Source organism: Protopterus annectens, chromosome 10.part0 (genome assembly GCF_019279795.1).
Source record: "Protopterus annectens isolate FY-2018-M chromosome 10.part0, PAN1.0, whole genome shotgun sequence".
NCBI classification, from domain to species: domain Eukaryota; kingdom Metazoa; phylum Chordata; order Ceratodontiformes; family Protopteridae; genus Protopterus; species Protopterus annectens.
In genome coordinates, this window is record NC_056744.1 from 653,460,882 (window position 1) to 653,482,553 (window position 21,672).

The 21,672-nt window shown below is 39.8% G+C and overlaps 1 protein-coding gene across 1 annotated transcript in view; it reads left to right on the forward strand.

Annotated features, from left to right (window-relative positions):
- PCSK9 (proprotein convertase subtilisin/kexin type 9) overlaps positions 1 to 21,672 on the forward strand; it is a 243,288-nt gene that overhangs the window by 205,809 nt on the left and 15,807 nt on the right. Inside the window, exon 11 of the mRNA XM_044085507.1 lies at positions 11,545 to 11,726. Coding sequence (XP_043941442.1) covers positions 11,545 to 11,726 — 182 coding nt within the window. The remainder of the gene's footprint in view (positions 1 to 11,544; positions 11,727 to 21,672) is intronic.

The following is a 21,672-nucleotide window of genomic DNA, read 5'->3' on the forward strand; positions in this document are numbered from 1 at the left end:
ACCATGATTATAAAGTCTTTATGTCTTTAATGGCTAAAAGAATGGCAAAAAATGATGCCAACATTGATAGATATGGATCAATGTAGTTTTGTTGAGGGGAGGCAAACATTTGACAATATTAACAGAACACTGATGATCCAGAGGGAAGCAGAATGTAAGAACGTTCTACTGCTCTTGGTGGGTCTTGATGCAGAAAAAGCATTTGACAAAGTAAGCTGGGACTTTATGAGCAGGGCAATGGAAGCATTTGGATTCCCTGATAAAATTATAAGATTGATTAGGAGGATTTATGAGGGATTGAAGATGAAAATTAAAGTGGGTGGGTTCCTCTCTGATAATTTCTGCTTGAGCAAAGGAACCAGGCAGGTGTGCCCTCTTTACCTTTGTTATTTGCATTATGTTAAGAATCATTGGCAAAGAAAATAAGGGACTCAGAAATTCAAGGATATAATTGGCATGGTAGTCAAGAAAAGCTGACTCTTTTTGCAGATGATACTATTTTATACCTGCTAAAACCAGAAAAGGATATTTCAGTGCTGTGGAATATTGTGCGACAGTTTCAAATTTTTTCGGGATACAAAATTAATGAAGCTGAAACAAAGGCAATAGCTGTAAATTCTGTACCCACACACAAATTGGTTCAGCAATATAAAATGAAGTACTTAGGAGTATGGATTAAAAATTGTTCCAGTTTGGCAGCTAAGGATATGTGGGAAGAGACTAAACAAAAGAGAATAAAAAAACTGAGAAATTGGAAGCTCTGTTATATGGATATGGATAGTAACATACAAGCAATTAAGATGTTTTTAGTCCCTTTATTCGTATACACAGGTCATGAATACTTTTATCAACCAGAGAAGTTGTGGATAGCAATTAATAAAGAGCTGAAGTATTTTATCTGAGAAGGGCAAGAGTCAAGTGGGATAAGCTGATTCTTCAACAGAGCAAGGCGGATTGGGATTACCCAATTTGAAGGGGTATTTCAGAGCTACACAGTTAAGGCCCCTATACATAACACAAGCAGAAAACTATAATTCAAAGTGGAAAGGGATGATGATGAAATGGGGGGGGGGCTCAAGAAACAAGGATAAACTGGAATTTTGAATGCAGATCTTTAAGGAGATTAACAATAGTCATACAGAATATTATGTTCTTAAAGTAGCAGAAAGTATTCTAAGAACTAAGCCAACATGGGAATGGAGAAAGGATATTCTTCCGGTAGGGATGGCTGCAATTAGAAATACAGACAACAGGCAAGAGGGGGCTGGAATTTACTGGAGAAAACTGGAAAGGGAACCAACATATTGGGAGCAAATAACTAGCGAGGGAAAGGTAACAGAATGGGAAGACACCAAGAATTTGTTTGAACTGCAGGTTAGAGACTGCCTTCCATATCTAGGATTGATATCAGAGTATGGGCAAAGAGAAAGAAATAGTGGGGTCCTAAATGAAAGACCAGCACTGGTAGAGGTTTTAGCAGAATCTAGAATAAAAGCTGCTGTTAAAAAAGGAATTATTAGTAGAGCATACAAAATACTGCATGATAACTATAAGAATCAATCAGAGGAAGTTAGAAAGGATTGGGAAGAAGATTGTAGAAGCAATTCACAAAGAAACCAGGGGGTATATGTATGTCTCCCAAATATGCAACAAAATCTAAAAGATTTAGGATTTTTGCTTGGAAATGTTTACAAGTGAATTTTATACCCCAAGTAAACTCCAAAGAAATTTTCCTCAGGTAGACAGCAAACGTTGGAGGTGTGATAGAGAAAAAGAGGTAATTAGGAGCATATTTTCAGAGAGTGTATGCTATCAGAGATACTGGGTGAGCAAATCGGTGTATCTAGAGAAATGATTTTTCTGAGCTATGATACAGAATCGGAATTGCCTAGACATAGGCCTTGTCGAGCCTAAGTATGTTGGATACCAAAAAAGCAATTATTAGAAAATGGAAATCAAAGTCTAAACCAACTGTAGTAGAAGTAGTGAATATAGTAACAGAGATAAAACAACTGGAATTGGAATCTTTAGAAAAGGGTAGGAGCAAATTTCATAAAAAGAAATAGGAATTGCGGGAACAGTACATACAGGGAGGAATGAGGTTTAAAAGAAGGCAGGATCTGAATGAGCTATGTAATGTTTGACAATGATTGGCTAGATTATAAGTGATGTGTAATGTTTGCAAGTAGAATTATGTCAGTATGGTTTGTTATGTGTAATGCTTTCAGCTAGGATTGTGTCAGTATGGTTTATTTTCATTTATAAAAATGTATGATTGTCTATGTCATAAGTGATAATTTAATAAAGACCTTTCTTGTTTAAAAAACTTGGCTTTGGTAGGATTTCATTAAGCCCCTGAGTTGTTTATTTCAGTGACAAGGGTTGTAGCATTCTGGGAATTATTCTTCATACTTTTGATCATAATTCTTTTTCTTTCATTAAAAGCTTGTTGATATAGTTCCATGATGTAGTTTTGTCTGTGGGGTTTGCTCTGCGCTTGTTCCTTCAGGGTACAGATGCATCTGTGCAGCATCAGAGGCAGTCTGCCAGCTACTGGAAAGTGACTCGATGGATGGCACAAAAAAATCAAGTTGCAAGGCAAAGACAGAAAGACAAAGAGGATAGTCAGACACCCTTCATAAGGGATACCAGCAACAATCTACTCAGAAGTCTAAAGGACATCAAAGGCAGATGGAAGCAGTACTTCCAGAAGTTTCTGAATAAAAAAAACACTGAAACTATACTGACAAAGCCTATAGTGAAAGAAGAGGAGGCATCCATTCTAGAAGAAGTAAGAACGGCACTAAGGAAAATGAAGTCATGGAAAGCAATATGCTCTGATGAGGTCACAACAGACATGATCAAGATGTTGTGTGACGTAGGGGGGAAATGGCTCCTAAGGATACTCATAGCAATATGGAGAGAAAGGCAAACCACAGATGATTGGAGAATAAGCATACTTGGGCTGCTGTACAAGAGCAAAGGGAGCATCCACAACTGTGAGTAGCACAGAGGTATCAAACTCCTGTCACACTGCATGAAAGTTCTGGAGAGGGTGATTGATGAACAAATATGTGGAATAGTAGAAAGTAAGATGGGAAATAAGGAGTTTGGATTCAGGTCAGGATGCAGCACAACTGACCCAATGCTTGTGGGAAACAGATAATAAAGAAGAAGCTAGAGATGAGGAAAGGGGCCAACTGCACATTTCTAAATTTGGAGAAAGCATATGGCAAGGTCCCAAGAAAGCTTATTTGAGCAGTCTTGCAGTGGTTTGAAGTCCCCAAAACATTGGGAGAATTGGTGCAGGCTGTGTACAAAGACCAAGTGATTCAAGTACAAACTGTTTGGTCTCACAGAGGGCTTCCCAGTGGGAGTGTGTGTGCTTCAGGGTTCAGCTCTGAGCCTACTGCTGTTCATACTGGTGATGCACTACATTAGCAAACAGGTCAGAGAGGACATATCAACAAAATTGCTGTATGCAGACACGTCTGTCTGTAATGCCACATTGTCTGCTGTATGCATATGATGTAACTTTACAGGCAGACTCTGAACAAGAACTTCAGCAAAGTGTAAGGAAATGGAATAAAAAGCTGAAGGCACATGGGATGAAACTGAGTACAGATAAGACAGTTATAATGTTAGCAAATAAAGGACTTAAGAAGAAGCTGAGAATTGAGATAGAAGTGAAAATAGTGGAAGAGGTTAACAGCATAAAGTATCTGGGAGGTGTGGTTGAAGCGATGGTAAGTCTGAAGGAAGAGGTCAAAGCTAGAGTCAGAGGGGCTGCAGCCAGCTGGCACAGCATGCCAGGGGTAATTTACGACAGAAGAATGCCAAGGAAGCTGAAAAGTAAGGTGTAAAAAACAGTGCCATGACCAGTGCTTCTGTATGGTACAGAAACCTGGGTAGTAAAGGCAGAACAGTTGAGAAAGCTAGAGATGATGGAAATGAAGTGCCTGAGATGAGTGAGGATGCACGCTGTGGTACAGATGAGAAATGATGACAGCAGAGCAGAAGCCAAAGTAGCCCCAGTTGCAGAGAAGGTCAAAGAAAACAGATTATGGAGTTTTGGGCCCATGTGCAGAAAAGCAGAAGACAATTTAGTGAAGAAGATTTGAGACAGACAGGAAGAAGACAATAGGAAATGATGGCATCCAGCAAAGAGGTGGATAGACTGTGTGAGAAAGGACCTGTGACAGTCAAGCATGACTATCAAAGAAGGTAGGAGAGTGGCACTGAACAGAGTGAGATGATGACAATTGACACAACACCCTGACCCAAATGGGAAAAAGGGGTTACTGATTATAATGTATATACCAACTGTAAGATTGCATTATATAGGGGAAAGTGCATATTGCCTTCCCTACTATAACAGCAATCTCTTTCTAGCACCATCAATCAGCTTTTCCATTGATCAGCTATGGTCAACAGAACAGCTGTTGAACTACTGCCAAAATGCTGATAGAACTCAAAGTCTACTACAGAAAGATAAAGCCACAGAAATTATCTGTATAGAGGAACCTACGTAAATATATGTGTCAGAGAAGAATGCATATTCAAAACAGATGTGGCAAACACATTTGTAGAGCAAGACATGCAGCTTTTGACTTCCTGCATGCACAGCTGATCTCCTGGCCAGATGCCTCACCCCTGTTCCCCACCTTCTCATATTTTCTCTCCTATTCCACACTGACCCCGTACTTCTAAGAAGCACATTTGATTCTTAATAACTTAGAGGAGTCTGACTTCTTTCGAAGTGGTGACATGATGGAAAAATGAAAAACAAAAATCTGCACAAGGAAGTCAAACCCTTTCAAATGAGTGTTGTTTTTTTTCTGTGACTTTATCTTTCTATAGCAGACTTTGGGTTTTACGAGCATTAACCTTGAATTTGACATCCATTACAAGGAGACAATTTTATTTGCTTATTTGGTTACTTGTATGCACTGGACAAACATACATTTAGTAGACTGGTAATCTGAAGTATACAGGAGTCTTCTTATTACTGGTGCCCTTAAATTACATGCCTGCAAGGGAGTTGAAACTTTGTATTCCCTATGGCTGGGTTAGGGGGTTGCAGTACTCAATTTATTCACTCTTGCCCTTTAGAGTTGTACTAGATTTCAAGAGCCTAGCATGGCACTGTTGTTCTGCTTCATGTTCACTGATGTAGAGGCTCATATGGGCAATGTAGAAGCTTCATTTTCAAGCCAGTATCACCACTGTTTGTGTGTGTGTGTGTGTGTGTGTGTGTGTGTGTGTGTGTGTGTGTGTGTGTGTGTGTGTGTGTGTGTGTGTGTGTGTGTGTATAACTGATGTTCTTCGTGTTTCACTGTTGCAGTCATTACATTTGGGTTATCTGCTTGCAGGTAGCCCTTGGTCGGCCTGATTAACAAAGTCTTGGGTCCTGCATTGGTTGCTGTCCCTTCTTCCATGACGTCAGGTCATCAGGGGTATAAAACATGCAGCCAACACCATTACATCAGTCTTTCTTGCTGTGTGGTGCCCAAAGCAGAAGCAGTTCTCAAGTGTCGGTCTACCGACTCCTGAAATTTTCATTTTCGAGTTTCAGAACCGAAGTCTTCAACTAAAGCGAAGTACCCCGTTGGGGAAATTTTTTTCTTGCTCCTTACCGATGTCAGTAAAATTTAATAATTGCATTACTTGTGGAAAGCAAATACCTCATAAAGATTTTCATTTGTACTGTATTCCTTACCTATGCCCTGACCACGACGTACCTTGCTGTCGGTTTTGTGCTTTATTTAATCAGCGCACTATCCGTCGTTGGTATATTTTTGCCTCTAAATATTTCGGTTCTCGGTTTAATTATCCAGAAATGTCGTTGGTTAGCCATCTGACTACCGGGATTCTGAAAAAACACAAAGATAAAGACAGAGACAGGCCGCCGAGGTCCAAAACTGCTGACGACGCCTCTCCTAAGCCAGTCCCCAGTTCGCCGGTACTCAGTAAGGCGCTTTCGCAGCCCCTGATACACGCTACTTCTGATTTGCAAGCCTCTACTGAGACCCATTCGGAGTCTGGTATGCCTCGAGATGCTTCAACTATGGAACCCGCGGATGTCTCTACCTTGGATGGGTCCGGAGCCACTGTGCAGGCACCGGCTTCTGAGGATGTCTTCAGGCCTACGGACTTGCATATTAAACTGATGCCTCCTTCTTCACTTAGGCCTAAATCTCGAACCATGCCTAAATAACCGAAGACCAGGCCACATGCTCAGGCCTCTATGCCTAAAAAACAAATGATAAGAATGGCTGAAGATTTAATAACTCTAATCAGGGGTAGCCAACCCCCCCCCCTTTTCTAAGATGCCTAGGACTGAAGTTGTTTATGAATCTTCTGACCAGGATTCTGTTTTTTCTGATTCTTCTGATGATCTGGATTTGCCCTTATCTACTTATGAGGATTCTGATGCAGAGGACTCCATTCCCTCTGCTTCCCCTCCAGAGGATTTTTTCTTTTGGGGAAACCTTGCATACTCTAAGAGAGCATTTCCACTGGGAAAGCCAGGATTTTTCTGATTCAAAAAAGAGGCTTAGGGATTTCTTACTCCTACCTCAACATAGGCCTTTAGCTATTCCTCCTGTACTAGACATTGTTGATGATGCTTTTTCGGAATCTAGTTTGGCCCCTGATTCCTTGCCTCCTGCTCCCAGAAAACCTGACAGATACTGCAGGGTCCCTGAGTCACACAAGTTCCTTTTTAAAAATACTACTGCGGATCCAGAGACTATTTAACAGGGGCCCAAGGGCATTAATGCTTCTACTGCTAAAAATCCTACCCCTTCTGATAGAGACTCCAGGGCGCTGGATAGATGGGGTAAGAAGGTTTACACTTCTGCAACCTTGGCCATTAGGGTGTTAAACTGCCAGTTTCATATATTAAAGTATCAGCAACATGTTATTGGATTGCTTAAACAGAAAATGATGCTGATTCCTGACTGTGTGGAAAATAAAGAATTACAGTAAATCCTGCATTCTGCTGAACAAGTTGGAAAACATACTTTGCAATGTGGTTTTGATTCATTAGAGGCCTCTTGCAGGGCTGCTGTTACTGGGTCTGTGTTCAGAAGGCATGCTTGGCTAAAGGAGCAATCCTTGCCTGATCATGTTAAAGCTAAATTGTTGGATGCTCCCTTAAATCAGGACTGCCTGTTTGGCAACAAGGCTGAGGAAGTTCTTAAAAAGATGGAAGATAAAGCTAAATCTATGCAAACTGTTAAATATTTCTTACAAGTTCAGCCTCTTAGATTTAGTAGGCACTGGCCCTCTACGAATTGGTCCTTTCTAGCCCCTTCCAGGTCTTCTCAAGCCATACCCAGACACAGCAAAAGACCCATGTTTCAGTCCCAGGGGACACACAGGACTAAGCAGTGGGGGGCCTCCACTTCCAAATCTGGGAGTAATAAGACTCCCCCCCTTTGGTAAACTGTCTCAATGACTTCTGTTTAAAATTTCCAAGCACTTATCAACTGACTTCCCCATTGGGGGGAAAGATTGCTCTTCAAGCAAAGAACTGGGAACTCATTACCCATGACAAATGGGTTTTAAATATAGTGTCCCAGGGATACAGATTTCACTTCCACACGTTGCCAACACCAAGCGGGTGGCTGGACCTACCCCCAAATCAGTGGGCAGAGGCCCAAAAACAAGTACATTCTCTCTTAAGCATGGGGGCTATTCATCTGGTACCAGAAAAGGGACAAGGTTTCTACTCGAGACTTTTCCTGGTACCCAGAAAAGACAATTCATGGCATCCTATTCTGGACCTGTATACTCTAAACACCTTTTTGGAAATTCCAAAATTCAAGATGCTGACTCTTCACCAATTACTTCCTATGCTAGGCAAAGATGCCTAGTTGGCAACACTAGATTTAAAAGAAGCATACCTGCACATCCCAATCAGGGAATCTTGCAGAAGATACCTATGCTTCAAAGCAGGTTACACACACTATCAGTTCTCTGCACTGCCCTTTGGCTTATCTACTGCACCCAGGGTATTCAAAAAGTGTCTGGCTCCAAAGAAATATTCAAATATACCCATACTTGGACGATAGTCTAATTCAGGCAGAAAGCCAGGACATACTTTTGAATCATCTGGCCTTTGTACAAAGGGTTCTAACTTGTCTGGGGTACACCATAAACAAAAAGAAATCACACCTGGTACCCTGTCAGCAAATTATTTTCCTGGGAGCAAGCTTGAATACAACTTCCCAGATGGCTTACCTCACGCCAGAGAAACAAATTCATTTGACAACCTACTTCAAACAAGTGACCACAAAAACCCTGCTATCTGAAAAACAAATACTGCAAGCCTTGGGGTTCATAGCCTCCTGCATTCTTCTAATTCCATATGCAAGACTGCATATGAGGAAACTACAGTGGTATCTAAAAAGCCTATGGTGTCAACATTCTCAGGATCTAGAAGCAATGATTCCTATCATACCTTTCACACCACCCCCTGCCGCCCAAACCCTAACAACAGATGCATACAACTATGCATGGGGTGGGGCTCACCTGGCAAGGAAGTGCATTCAGGGCAAATGGAACCCATGTCAAATGCACTTGCATATCAATCAAAAAGAAATGTTAGCTGTACAGAATGCTCTGACAGCTTTCAAGGACCACATTCTTCCAGGACAACTTATGGCAAAGACTGACAACACCACTGTTATGTGGTACATAAACAAGCAGGGTACACATTTTTACCCCCTCTGCAGACTAGCCATGCCATTGTGGAACACAGCTTTGAGCTACCAAGTGCACCTACAAGCTCAATTCCTGCCAGGAAAATTAAATACACTGGCAGACAGACTAAGCAGAAACCTCATGGACCCACACGAGTGGAAACTGGAACCAAGGATTTTCAACATGTTGACAAGCAAATGGGGGAGCCCAGATATAGACCTGTTTGCCTCTCCCAAGAACTACCAATTGGACAAATTTTGCACAAGGACTCCCCACAAGCAAGCCTGGAAAGTGGATGCTCTGTCCTTCAGCTGGAAAAAACTATCAGTCTATGCCTTCCCCTTCTGCCTCTTCTTTCCAAAGTACTACTAAAAATCAAACAAGACAAACCAAGGATGATTTTGATTGCTCCAGACTGGCCACACCATCACTGGTACCCCCTCCTGCGCAGTGTGTCACAGTTATCCCCCATGACACCTGCCGCAGACTCCTTCCCTGTTGTCTCAACAGGAGAACTAGATTCTGCACACTCAGCTTCTAACACTGAACCTTGCAGCCTGGCTAATTACATAATCTCTCCTCTACCATCCCTCAGTAAACCTGTGATGGATATCATTTAGAGGCAAGGAGGCCTAGTACTAGAAAATCTTATGCTGAAAAATGGAAAAGATTCCGTGCCTGGAACCAATCTCAAGGGATGAGCACAGCAGCGCCCAATTTACCTCAGATTTTACAATACTTAACTGAGATGCTTCACAAGGGCCTGTCTTTTTCCTCCATTAAAATCCACGCCTCAGCCATTTCAGCTCATTATAGCACAGAACCTCCCCTCTTCTCTCATCCACTGCTCAAGCAGTTCCTCAGAGGGGCCAAACATTTGACCACTCAGGTGAGCTCCAACCCCAGCCTGGGACCATAAATTTGTTTTGGAGAAACTCACTCTACCTTCTTTCGAGCCAGCTGCTGCTGCAGACTTAAAATTTCTTTCTTGGAAAACAGCTTTCCTTTTAGCAATCACTTCAGCTAGAAGGGTATCTGAATTACAGGCCCTTATGGCAGTGGAGCCTTTCATCATCTTTCATGCGGACAGGGTGTCCCTCAGAACCAATCCATCCTTCATGCCCAAGGTGGTATCCAGTGTGGGTCTTAATCAGTCTGTTCATATGACAACCTTCTTTCCCAATCCACAGAACAAAGGGGAATGGATGCTGCATTCCTTAGATGTGCACAGACAACTTAGATTCTACTTGGACAGGACTAAACCTCAAAGGAAATCTGAACAACTGCTGCTGGCATTTGCTGCAGGGGCAGAGGGGAAGGCTATTTCAAAGCAAACCATTTCTAAATGGATAGGCCATTGCATAAATTTCTGCTATAAGCACCATGGAAAACCTATCCCCCAGGGGATCAGATCTCACTCCACCAAGGCTGCATCTACCTCTACAGCCTTTCTCAGAGGAGTCCCAACCAGGGACATTCTAGAAGTTGCTACCTGGAGTTCTGTGCATACTTTCACCAAGCATTATCATTTGCCAATTTTCTCTAAATCCAGAGCTGGCTTTGCCACTGCAGTCATGCAGGGCCTTATAGCTGGTCCTAATGCTATCTAAATTCCTCCTCCCAACCACAGCTTTGGGAATTTACCCAAATGTAATGACTGCAACAGTGAAACATGAAGAACATAGTACAGTTGTGTACACTTACCATAAATGTAGATGTTCGAGTGTATTCACTGTTGCAGTCCTGATTAACCTCCCTCCAGCCCCCTAACTTCTTTTGGCTATACCTCTACTTTCCTTTACTATGCTTAAAAGCCTTTTTGGTGTATTTGCTTTTTTGTTGGAGGTGTATCATTGTACTTTTATATTTAATTGCTCCGCATTAGGGGGGCAACTGACATCTGGGGCAAGAAAAACTGATGTAATGGCGTCGGCTGCATGTTTTATACCCCTGATGACCTGACGTCATGGAAGAATAGACAGCAACCGATGCAGGACCCAAGACTTTGTTAATCAGGCCGACTGAGGGCTACCTGCAAGCAGATAACCGAAATGTAATGACTGCAACAGTGAATACACTCGAACATCTACATTTATGGTAAGTTTACACAACTGTACTTTTTTGCCTTTAGTGACTGGAATAGTCCATCTCAACAGAGCTAATTTTTGTAAGAAGCCTGGGTTGGTGAACAGGATATTGTGACTTGGCAGAACCCATTTTCTAAGCAAAATAAAGCAGCTAAATATAGGAACTAATTCCTATACTTTTCTATGGTGCGAGAAAGTGCAAGAACAATTTTGAGTTTTGGAGACTATTTACATGTTTACATGGTGGTTTTACTATGAGCATTGTAGACATTTGGGAACTATTTACATATTTACAGTGTAGCTTTTACTGGGAGTGTAATAGGAAGCGAGGAAGATGAACAAAAAGAGTTAGGGAAGTTGAAGGGAGCAGGGTGATGATGGGTGAGAGTTGTGGAGAAGGAAAGACAATAGAAAGAAAAAAATATATATTGTATATGTATATGTATTTGAGTAGTTTTGCTACTTTAAATGCAGCTGGACTGTTACCTTAAGACTGCAAGACAGTCGTGGTCCAAGATAATGGATTAGCCTGCCCCAGGAGAAGAGTGCAGTCCCCAGGATGTGAATTGAACAAGGGAATGTTTCCTGTATTTTGAGAGATTCAGGGACAAACTATTTTTTTACCAACACTGAAAGTTAACAGCCACTTGTATAAGCTTGTTGTAGTAATACGGAGTAATTTTCATAGCATTCACACTTTCAGTGCAGTATTTGCAGCACTTAAATCTTTCTATTTTTTTCACCACAGGTTGTAGTTCATATTCTACCACAGGACAACTGACTGACAGTGTAAAGCCTCTGTCCGAGAAATGGAATGAAAACACAACCTGCTCAGGTAGAAAAGATGCAACAACACATGCTTCCTGCTGCCACGCTCCTAGTCTTGAGTGTCAAGTCAAGGAACATGCATCTGTAGGCTTCACAGAAAAGGTATGCTCAACTGAAATCTTTGCAGCATCAAAATTTCATATTCATGTTCTAGATTTTCTTTTTTGTTTGTTGTAAAATTAAATACTTGATTTAATTACTGTGTGTAGTATGTACAGGTTCTTTGACGTATAATAAATGTTCAGCACATAAGGTAGTAAAATGGACATTGAACAGTGCAAATTGTTAATAACTAAAAGAGTTAAATTCTGCTATAGTCTGACAGTGGAAAAGCAGCAAACCTATTAGACTTATTGTTATATTACTATGTTCATCATAAGGACCAGTGATGTAATATCGTTCATATTGTTTATGAATTAGCCCAGGAGAGTGTACTGTGATCTGGTCTGAATTCCTGAGCTTTGTATGTTCCCTGCATGGGGCTGGTCTCCTTTCTATGTTAAGGATGTTAGTAGAACATTTAGGACAAAAAAACAGTGTCTTGCAACATCTTCAATTCATTTTCATGGGACAGAGTAACAGATAGTCAGTCCTTTGAATTCATCCAGGTGACCTTCGTAACACTGCGGTAAGTACCCAAACCAGTATTTTTCTCTACATACTAATACCATTATGATTGTATTACACTGTTTTGTATTTATTTAGGCCTTTCTTGGGAAAGATTTTGGAAATCACCAAGTGTACCTGCAGAAAACAGATTATCACTACCTTCAGTGTCTTTTCTGTCTTGGTGAGAATCACCCCATGTCAGTCTGTTACCTTGTTAACAATGCACACTATTTTAACAAGAACACCTTAAATCATCATTACTAAATGAAATAACTTTTGTCCAGGTTGCAGTACTTCATAGGTGATCAAGCATTTATAAAGCTAACAGATCTCCCTCACTCTGGTATCAGGTAGATTCGTATATGACCCTCACCCCAGTTTCCACAGTGGAACACTTCATGCAGATGTTATGACAGTGGAAGGAGGGTCAGGACTGTGCCTCCCCAGGATGGCTTGGCTGAGGGTGTCCTTTCACAAGAATAAAGTCAGACAGAGTGTCCAAATCTGCCCTAATAAAGATAGTTCTCTGCCTGGTTCAGACATCTTTCCTATTTTATGCAGGTGCAGGAGGAGTGAGGTTTAAGAGAAGGCAGGAATTGAGCAGCTCATGTAATGTTGAATGGGCTGATAGTTTTAAAGAAAGAACACATATGTGCTGTATAATGCATGTAAATGGGAAAAAAGTTGATATAATTTTTATTTTCTATTAATGTATCTTTGCCTATGTCTTAAGTGATAACTATAATAAAGGGAGAAGTTTCCTTTTGACAGCCTCCAAGGACATGCTTCAGAATTTCTAAATGAAAAAATGGACACTAACCACTGTGCAAGGTGTGCAGTATACACCTTGGCTTTTAGTACTTACTCAAGGCCACCCCACATTTTTAAATAGAAGAGTCCCCCCTGAGAGAATAAGGAGGGCCTCCCCAAACAACAGTGTTTGCATCTTTGCTAATTCCACGAGGAAGGTGATCCTACCAGTTCAGCAGTCACAGTTCTGGCCCCAGTTTAGGACTGTATAAAATGCAAAAGATCTAGTTCTCTGAATAAAAAAAGAACCATACTTTAATAAATTAATAACTTTCAAATCCACAAGATGAAGCATTTGTTCTGCAGAAGGAGAAGAAGAATTTCATCACAAGTATGCTTAGAGTGGTGCTGACACTGCTATTTACGCAGTTTCGGACTTACCATTGGAGGAAGGGAATGGTTCACCAAGTCACACTGGCCATTTTATGAAATTCCAGGACCAGGTCCAAACTGTGCCTGTAAAAGGTGCCAGTACCAGGTCCAAACTGTGCCTGTGAAAGGGCCTGCAGATTTCGTCCCTTCTTTGGATAGACAAGGCATGGGGGTTCTATTCCTGCTTCATTTTCTTTACTGCAAAAGATTCAAGAGACTAGTTTCTGATTTTGTACTTCAGGAGTGGCAACAAGCACATCTGATACATCAAGCTACTGATGCTGACTCAGCAAGGGTTGTTGCTGTTGCTACCATACAGTTTCTGGGTATTGTTATTAGGTACAATGAGTAACTTTTAGCAAATTAGTATCTACTGAGCACAGGACATCATTTTCAATACAGAGTGCTGCCATTTGGTTTCTCTTCTTCTTATGGAACCTTTACTAAGGTGCTTATTGCTGAGGCAGACGCATTGCAGGAGAAGGGCCTCTACATGTTCCCTTACCTGATGACCAGCTTCTGCTAATTGTATTCAGTTGGTGGGATCAGACTCCCTTGTAGCACCCTTAGCTTGGGCACTCCTGTAGCTGCATATCCTGGTCCTGCATAAAACAGGAGACCTGTCTGAACCTGGCTCAGAGGACTGCCTTTATTAGGACAGACTTGGACACTCTTCATTGTCAGCCATTTATTCTAGCAGAGGAGGTCAAGGAGGTCGTGATCTTGGTTTCCTGGACAAGGATACAGCAATGGGTCCAGATTCAGATGGTCTTGCTCGTCATCAGCCTTTTGATGGCCATGACCTTCACAGTTCTGTTCACACTCCTGGGGATGTGGGTGTTGCATTGGATGATGTATCTGTGAGTATAGATTCACCACACTCGAGGAACTTCTTCTTTGTCAGAACCTAGTTATCAGACTTTGAAACAATGACTGATTCCCACTAGTATTGGTCTGGGTCTTCCCTTCATGCACTAGAACACATTGAACGTTCTGATGCTATAAATGCTTTTTAGAAGGATGGGGGGAATCCATTTTGGCTTCCTGATCAAGTGGAAAAGAACCACTGCAAGGGAGAGATTCTGAGTTTGAACTGGAGCTACTGATGTACTTTCTTAATCTGAGACCAGAGCCCCTCCTGCTTCTGTCAGAAACCATTCCATGGTATAGTATGGAAATATAATACTTCTTCCTCTTGTGGTTTTAATTTCTCCAAGTCTTTTGGGTTTCTAATACCATAATGGGAAGGGACCCCATTCCTTAGTCAAGGTATGATTAAAGTTCATGAAATTAGTATTGTTTCAATCTTTGATGTTAGTCAAAAATGCTCTTCGCAGCACCAGCAATGTACCCAGAACTGACTCCTTCTGAAATTCATACAGAGTTACTTGTATTGGTAGCATATCTAAGTAAGACTGTAATTTTTTTTTTTATATTATACCAACTTCTCTTAGTACTATTGGAACTGTCCAGGTATTCTTCTTCCACACTGCCCTCATTTCTGCCTGCAAATCATGGTATTTTACTACTTTGTATGTCTCTGTTATTTAAGGCACTGTAGTCACTGGGTGTAGCAATTTCAACGATTAATGCTACTTTTGTCTTCTTTTCATGGACTGCTGTATCTGGATTTTTCACATCTATTTTTGAACTGTTGGTAATGGGCAATCCTGTGTGATATAAACTTCATCACTGTCTGTAATGCTTTGTGGCTTATGTTTCCAGTGCTTCTCAGCCACGTCAGTATTGTAATGTTTGCACAATCCCTAATGCAACAGTCTTGCCACATTATTTTGCCTTTCAGTGTAGAGGCCCTCTTCCATTAGTGTATCACAACCAACAAGATGTGCAGCTGTTTCCAGTTTTGTTTTACAGAACCTGCATTTTTCTGTTTCTCCTATATGTTCAATGGACTTTGTAAATTAAAGTGTAGCCCACTATCATGGGACGCTGATATTAACCTTTATCTTTTGTCTTAAATTCACCTCTCCTTAACCATTCCTGCATTAAATCCTGATCAACATGAGTTTGTTCCAGGAGTTTTCTGTGCTTGCAATTATATTTATGCCTTTTACACATTTCTTGCTTTCTCATCTGATCCTTCTTATATTCTTTCTTTTGATTTTTGGCACATTCGGTTGCTGCCTGATTTTTGTCTATGTCTGGTTTAGCTTCCATTCCTGCTTGACGTCAATATGCTTCTGCTAAACTAAGCAGGGAAGTAATTTTAGAGTTGTTCTCTTCATGTTTTAAAACTTTTTGTGCTGTTTGGATCTGGTGAGGTCAACAGATATTTAAGCAGTCCTACAATTGCAGATATGTACATATAATCATTTTCGAGGAGGCCCATACCTCCTTCTGAATGAGGAATATATAATTTTGGTATACACTGATGTATATATATCATTTGGTAAGTATAAAGCATTTTTTTTGTTCCTGTCCAACTGATCCAATACATTTTGGGCCAGTCAATCACCCCAAAACTGTAACTTTAAGTTAGAACAAGAAGAGCAGATTAGTTTATAACTGGACTTTGTTCCTAGATGTCAGGGCTGTTTTCAGTATTAATTTTAGTCTTCTAAAATATTCCCTACTGAGTATTGTTCGCATTTGCTCATGTTTTGTCAGTCCTTCATCAATTCCCAAATATTTATACACTCCCACCTGCTCATGTTTCTGTATATCACATTCCTATGCTGGTCTGATATTCTCTTGCACATTTGGCAAGATCAAATGACATTCTTATATCATTTGAGAAAGTTTTGACCACTTCTAGTTGTGCTTTCAACTCATCTTAATGAACGGTACAGTCTTAAATCATCCACAAAGAGAAGGTGAAAAGGCTTTACACATTGTTTTCTGGGAGCCTCATTATAACTATGACCTTATCTGTTAGACAGTTTAATGGGTTAAGGGCAAGAAAAAAAGAGCAGTGGTTACAAAGCATCACTCTGGAATATCCTCCTTTGATTTTTTTAAACAAAAACATCTTTGTTAAATTATCACGTATGAAACAGGCAATCATATATTTATATAAATGAAAACAAACCATGTTGACATAATTTTAGTTGCAAACATTATGCATCACAAACCATACTGACATAATTTTATTTGCAAACATTATACACCGCTTATAATCTATCAAGTCACTGTCATTCAAACATTACATAGCTCATTCAACTCCTGCCTCCTTTTAAACCTTGTTCCTCCTCTGCATGTATTGTTCCACAATTCCCATTTTTTCTATGCAGGTTCCTCCTACCCTTTTCTAAAGATCTTAATTCCAGTTGTTTTATTTCTGCTACTGTAGTCAATACTTCTAGTAAAGTTTGTGTAGACTTTGATTTCCATTTTCTAGTAATTGCCTTTTTGGCAGGCACAATAATTAGACCCAGCAAGGTCTTACTATGTCTAGGCAATTCAGATTTTGTATCATAGCTCAAACATAATTTCTTTAGTTATACCAATTTGCTCACCCAGTACCTCTGACAGAAGAGTCTGCAGGGAATCTTTAAAGTCTCCCAACTCATTACACTCCCAGAAAATAAGTTCCCAGTTACCTCTTTCTTCCCCATCACACCTCCAACATGTGCTGTCTACATGAGGAAAAATTCTTTGGAGTCTACTTGAGGTATAAAAGTACCTATGTAAACACTTCCAAGCAAAGATCTTAAATCTTCTAGACTTTGTTGCATATTTGGAAGGCATACATATATCCCCTTTTGGTTGTTTGTGAATTGCTTATCCAATCTCTCTTTGCAATCCTTTCTAACCTCCTGTGATTGATTCATATATTTATCATGCAATATTGTGTATGCTCTACTATTTATTCCTTTTTTAACAGCTTCTGTTCTAAATTCTAATAAAAAACTCTACTAGTGCTGGTCTTTTGCATAGGATCCCCTTATTTCTTTCTCTTTGCCTATACTCTGGTATCAAGCCCGATAGCTAAGGCAATCTGTAGCTTGCAGTCCAAATAAATTCTTGGCCTCTTCTTGTTCTATTTCTTTTCCACCCCCCTTTGAATTTTTATCCCTGGTATAATAATTTGTCCTTTATCATGACTTAGTTGTAAACTGGCTTGCCACTGTTTCATGGTCACTGTAATGTAATAGATCATTGTAGCGTGCGTGATGTACCCACTATGGGCCAGTAATCAAGGAGCCTGAATCCTCAACACTGACACTAGAGAGGGATGTGCACTTGGAATACAAATGGATATACTCAGTATTTCCAGATGCAGACCTCTCCGCATCAAGCACAATTTCCCTTAAGAAAACATAGGGAACATACTCAGTCCAGGGTCTGGATTTCTCTGTTTGTCTCCATCCAGGTCCCCAGTAAGACTCCCCACTGGTACAGCTATAGGGTTGAGACCTCAGCTGAGTGTCCAAGCTAAGTCCTTCAGTGCCCTCACTATGAAACCAGTGCTTTGTGTTCCTGTTCCAAGTAGCTCACTCACACACACACACACACACACACACACACACACACACACACACACACACACACACACACACACACACACACACACACACACACACACACACACACACACACACACACACACACACTGTGAGATTTAATTTTCACATAGACACACAACACACACACACACACACACACACACACACACACACACACACACACACACACACACACACACACACACACACACACACACACACACACACACACCCTTGCTAAGATCTGCTGCAACTCCTGAAAGTCATAAAACCATAAAACACCTCCACTCTTCCTACAGGAGCTAAAAAAATACTACTTTTTACAGACATTATGTCTCTGGATTCATTCAAAACAGTGAGATAAAATCTTTTTGGCCTAGGCCCAGTAATTTAATTTTCTTAGTATTTCTCAAAGTCAGGTGAATTGAGATTAACCTCTTCTATTTCAGTATCCTCTGTTACAATATGTAAACAATTACAATAATGCATGTAAATTTCTTTTTTGCCCAGCAGGGCACACTGTTGATAATTTTTTTTACACAAGCAGCTTTACAAGTACAATTCCAACACAAGCATCTGTACAAATCAGTTTGATATTCAAATAACATATAATTTGTTATTAAATTCCAGCTAGCTGTGCTGGCATATGTTGCATATCTACTGGCCTACTTCTCCTGGCATAACTGGCAATACCTCACATCATCACAGGGTGTATATTATCCATCTGTAAGCACACCTTTATCCATAAATGTAGGATGCTGTCAAATGCTTTTTTGTAATCTATCCATGCCATGCTTAGATGATTCTCCCACTTTTTTACAATTTTCCATTTCTTTTGTTACCCTTTTGTTCTATTGTCATGATTTAGTTTTCTTTTAAATGACTATAAACTCTGTTGGCATCAGTTCCAGTATATAGTTTATACACCGTTGGAAGGCAAATTATTGATCTATAGTTTTTAGGATAGCTGCAGGTTCACTCTTAAAGAGGAGTATCACTTTTTCAGTTGTTAACCAGATTTGTGTCTATTCAGGGTGCACATATAAGTAGTTCTTACTCAGGGCTAAATCTTCATATAAAGATGTTAATACTTTTAGCCAGAAGGGCTTTTCCAATTAGTTTTTCTTAATTTTGTTTCAATTTCTCTGGCCGTTACTTCATACCATTTCATATCCTGTTCCACAGGGTCTTCACAGATATTTCCCAAAATGTGTATATTTCTTTTTTTGGTGGTTTTCTATTCCTTTTGTTTTGCTTCCTAATTCTGTATAAAATTTTGTGGGTTATCAGTTATTTAAGGAATAACTGATGACATGGTGTGGTATATTGAAGATTTACCCATGGTTGGTGTGGTTTAATAGCGAGGGTGAACCCCAGCCACAGAGTCGGTTATTGCTATTATACAATGACATTATTTAAGAAAAAAAATACTTCTCTTAAATAATGTCTTTGTATAATGGCGCCGTACTGTTCCTCCATGGCTGGTGGTATCCTGCTGCCTTGTTTTGATGTACTGCGCATGCGTATGGGACTTGCATACCCAGTGCATCAATGCTTTGAAAAGGAAGCAATGGAGAAAAGAAAGTCTCTGTTGCTCCGTTGTCTTTAGTTTCAAATAACGTACCTGATTTTCATTGTATTTCCTCCATGCTGCCTCTCTGGTATGTCTGGAGTTCGAACTATAGATTTTTTTTTTTTTTTTTACAAAAAAATAAATAAATAAAAGTTATAGAATATACAAACGGAAAGAAGTCCAGGTGATTGGACCTTTTTCCGTTGGTATATACTGGGATTTACAACAGGTACACTGGTTGGGCTGGCCAATCAGTATGCTCGTTTTCGAATATTAATGGCCAGTCATTGTATAATTCATTATTTTGTACCATTCCTTTATATTTATCTGCATATCTTTTCAGTTTTTCTACCTGTGCTCATATCTTTAGTTTATTACTTGCAGTGCTGCTCAATAGATCCTGTTCTCTTCTAATACTGCATGTTGCTTTTATCATGTCTGTCTTTCTAAGTATTTTTGTTGATCTCTTCCCTGTTCTGTACTTTTCTAACAGTGACTTTTTAATTGCTTTATAGTTTTCTCTGTTCGATACTTGCATGATGGCATTTAAATTCTTCCCTTGCTCTCCCTTATTGCTGTGTATTTTTGGGGTAAGACTTTAGCTGTTATTTATTTAGCTGCACGGTAGTGTATACTGTTTACTTCTGTTAATATTGCATGAATTTCTGTTAATAGCCTTTATTACTTTATTTATTTTATCACATATCCAACATTTTGTCTTAATGACTTTATGTAATCTATTTCTTTCATCTATGCTAATATGTCAATCCATCTCTATTAAATCAAGCAACTGTTCCATTAGATCATTTTCTTCTAAACTGAGGCACATTCTTTACTCTCCGTTTCCTACAGGCAATCCACAGAAAGTTACGGAACATCTTCCTGTGACATATTCTCTCCAGCTGCATCCTGTGTCATCCACTGCTCTTTCATATGAGAACTCACTGGCTAATCACTCTACAACATTAACTGCATCAGAGTTGCCACTGTTTCCTGCTCCTTCCCTTGCTGTGCAACTCGAACTGAACTTTTGTACTGGTTTCCTGTTGAAGGATCCAGAGTATATTCATGTGGCAAGTGATCATATACTTCCCATTCCACCTGTTTCTTCTTAATTTAGGGACACATTTTTCCATCATGCTGTGACATTACCAGAATTGGATTTTCTACACTAAATCCTTCACTTTGAAGGTATTCCATAAATTCTAGTTTCTGTTTCTTTAACTTTTCCATTACTGATCCTCTTTTCTACTTCCCCCTCTGTTTTCTTATTTTTTTTTTTGTATTGCGTTTGCCTGTATTTCTCTTCAAATATCTTTGATGCTGCTTTTTTCTATTGATTAGTTTTGCTTTTTCCTTTGCATAAATATTGCACCATATTAAATCTTTTTTCTTTTTCTTGTTCATTTTTCTCCTTCGGATGTTCAGATGTTTCCCGTTCCTCCTGTTTCTCCTTACTTGGGTAACTCATTTTTCCATCTTACTGTGACACAACCTGTGTTGGACTTTCTACACTAAATCATTCACTTCACAGGTATTTCATATCTTCAGCTTCCACTTTACTGATCTTCTGTTCTACATTTCCCCTATGTGATCCACTTTACTGATCTTCTGTTCTGCATTTCCCCTATGTGATCTTATTTTTTTCTTTTTTGTGTGTTGTGAAATTTTCCATATCTGGGTGCCTTCGCCTGAATTTTTCTTCAAATATAATTTGGAGCCGCTTTTTTGTACTAATTAGTTTGAGCGTCTCCTTTGCATAAATATTGCACTGTATCAGATATCTCTTTCTTTCCCATATCCATGTTTCTTTTTTTAGAATGTTCAGAAATCTCTGTTTTGTTCTTTATATTTTTTGCACTTCCTCAGTCATTTCTGTTTTCAAACAGCCCAAATTTTCTCGGTCTATGTAATGTTTTTCATGAATATGTTGTATTAATTTGCATTTGAAGCTTTGCCTTTTTTATTTTTGTGCAAGTATTTTTCTTTCCTCTAATTTCACTCTTAATCTTTTTGAATATCTTATATCCAGAAATTCTGGACTTCTTGCATAATAGTAAAAATACATACTTTCTTATCCTCAGGACATCTTTATAGCTCTTTTTTGACCTGTCAGTTGTGGTTTTTGTGGACTACTGCTTCCTTCTACAGCAGGGATGGCATCCTCCCACTGAGCCAGGCCTTACCCCATTTTAGGAATGCTTCCATGTCTTGAGGA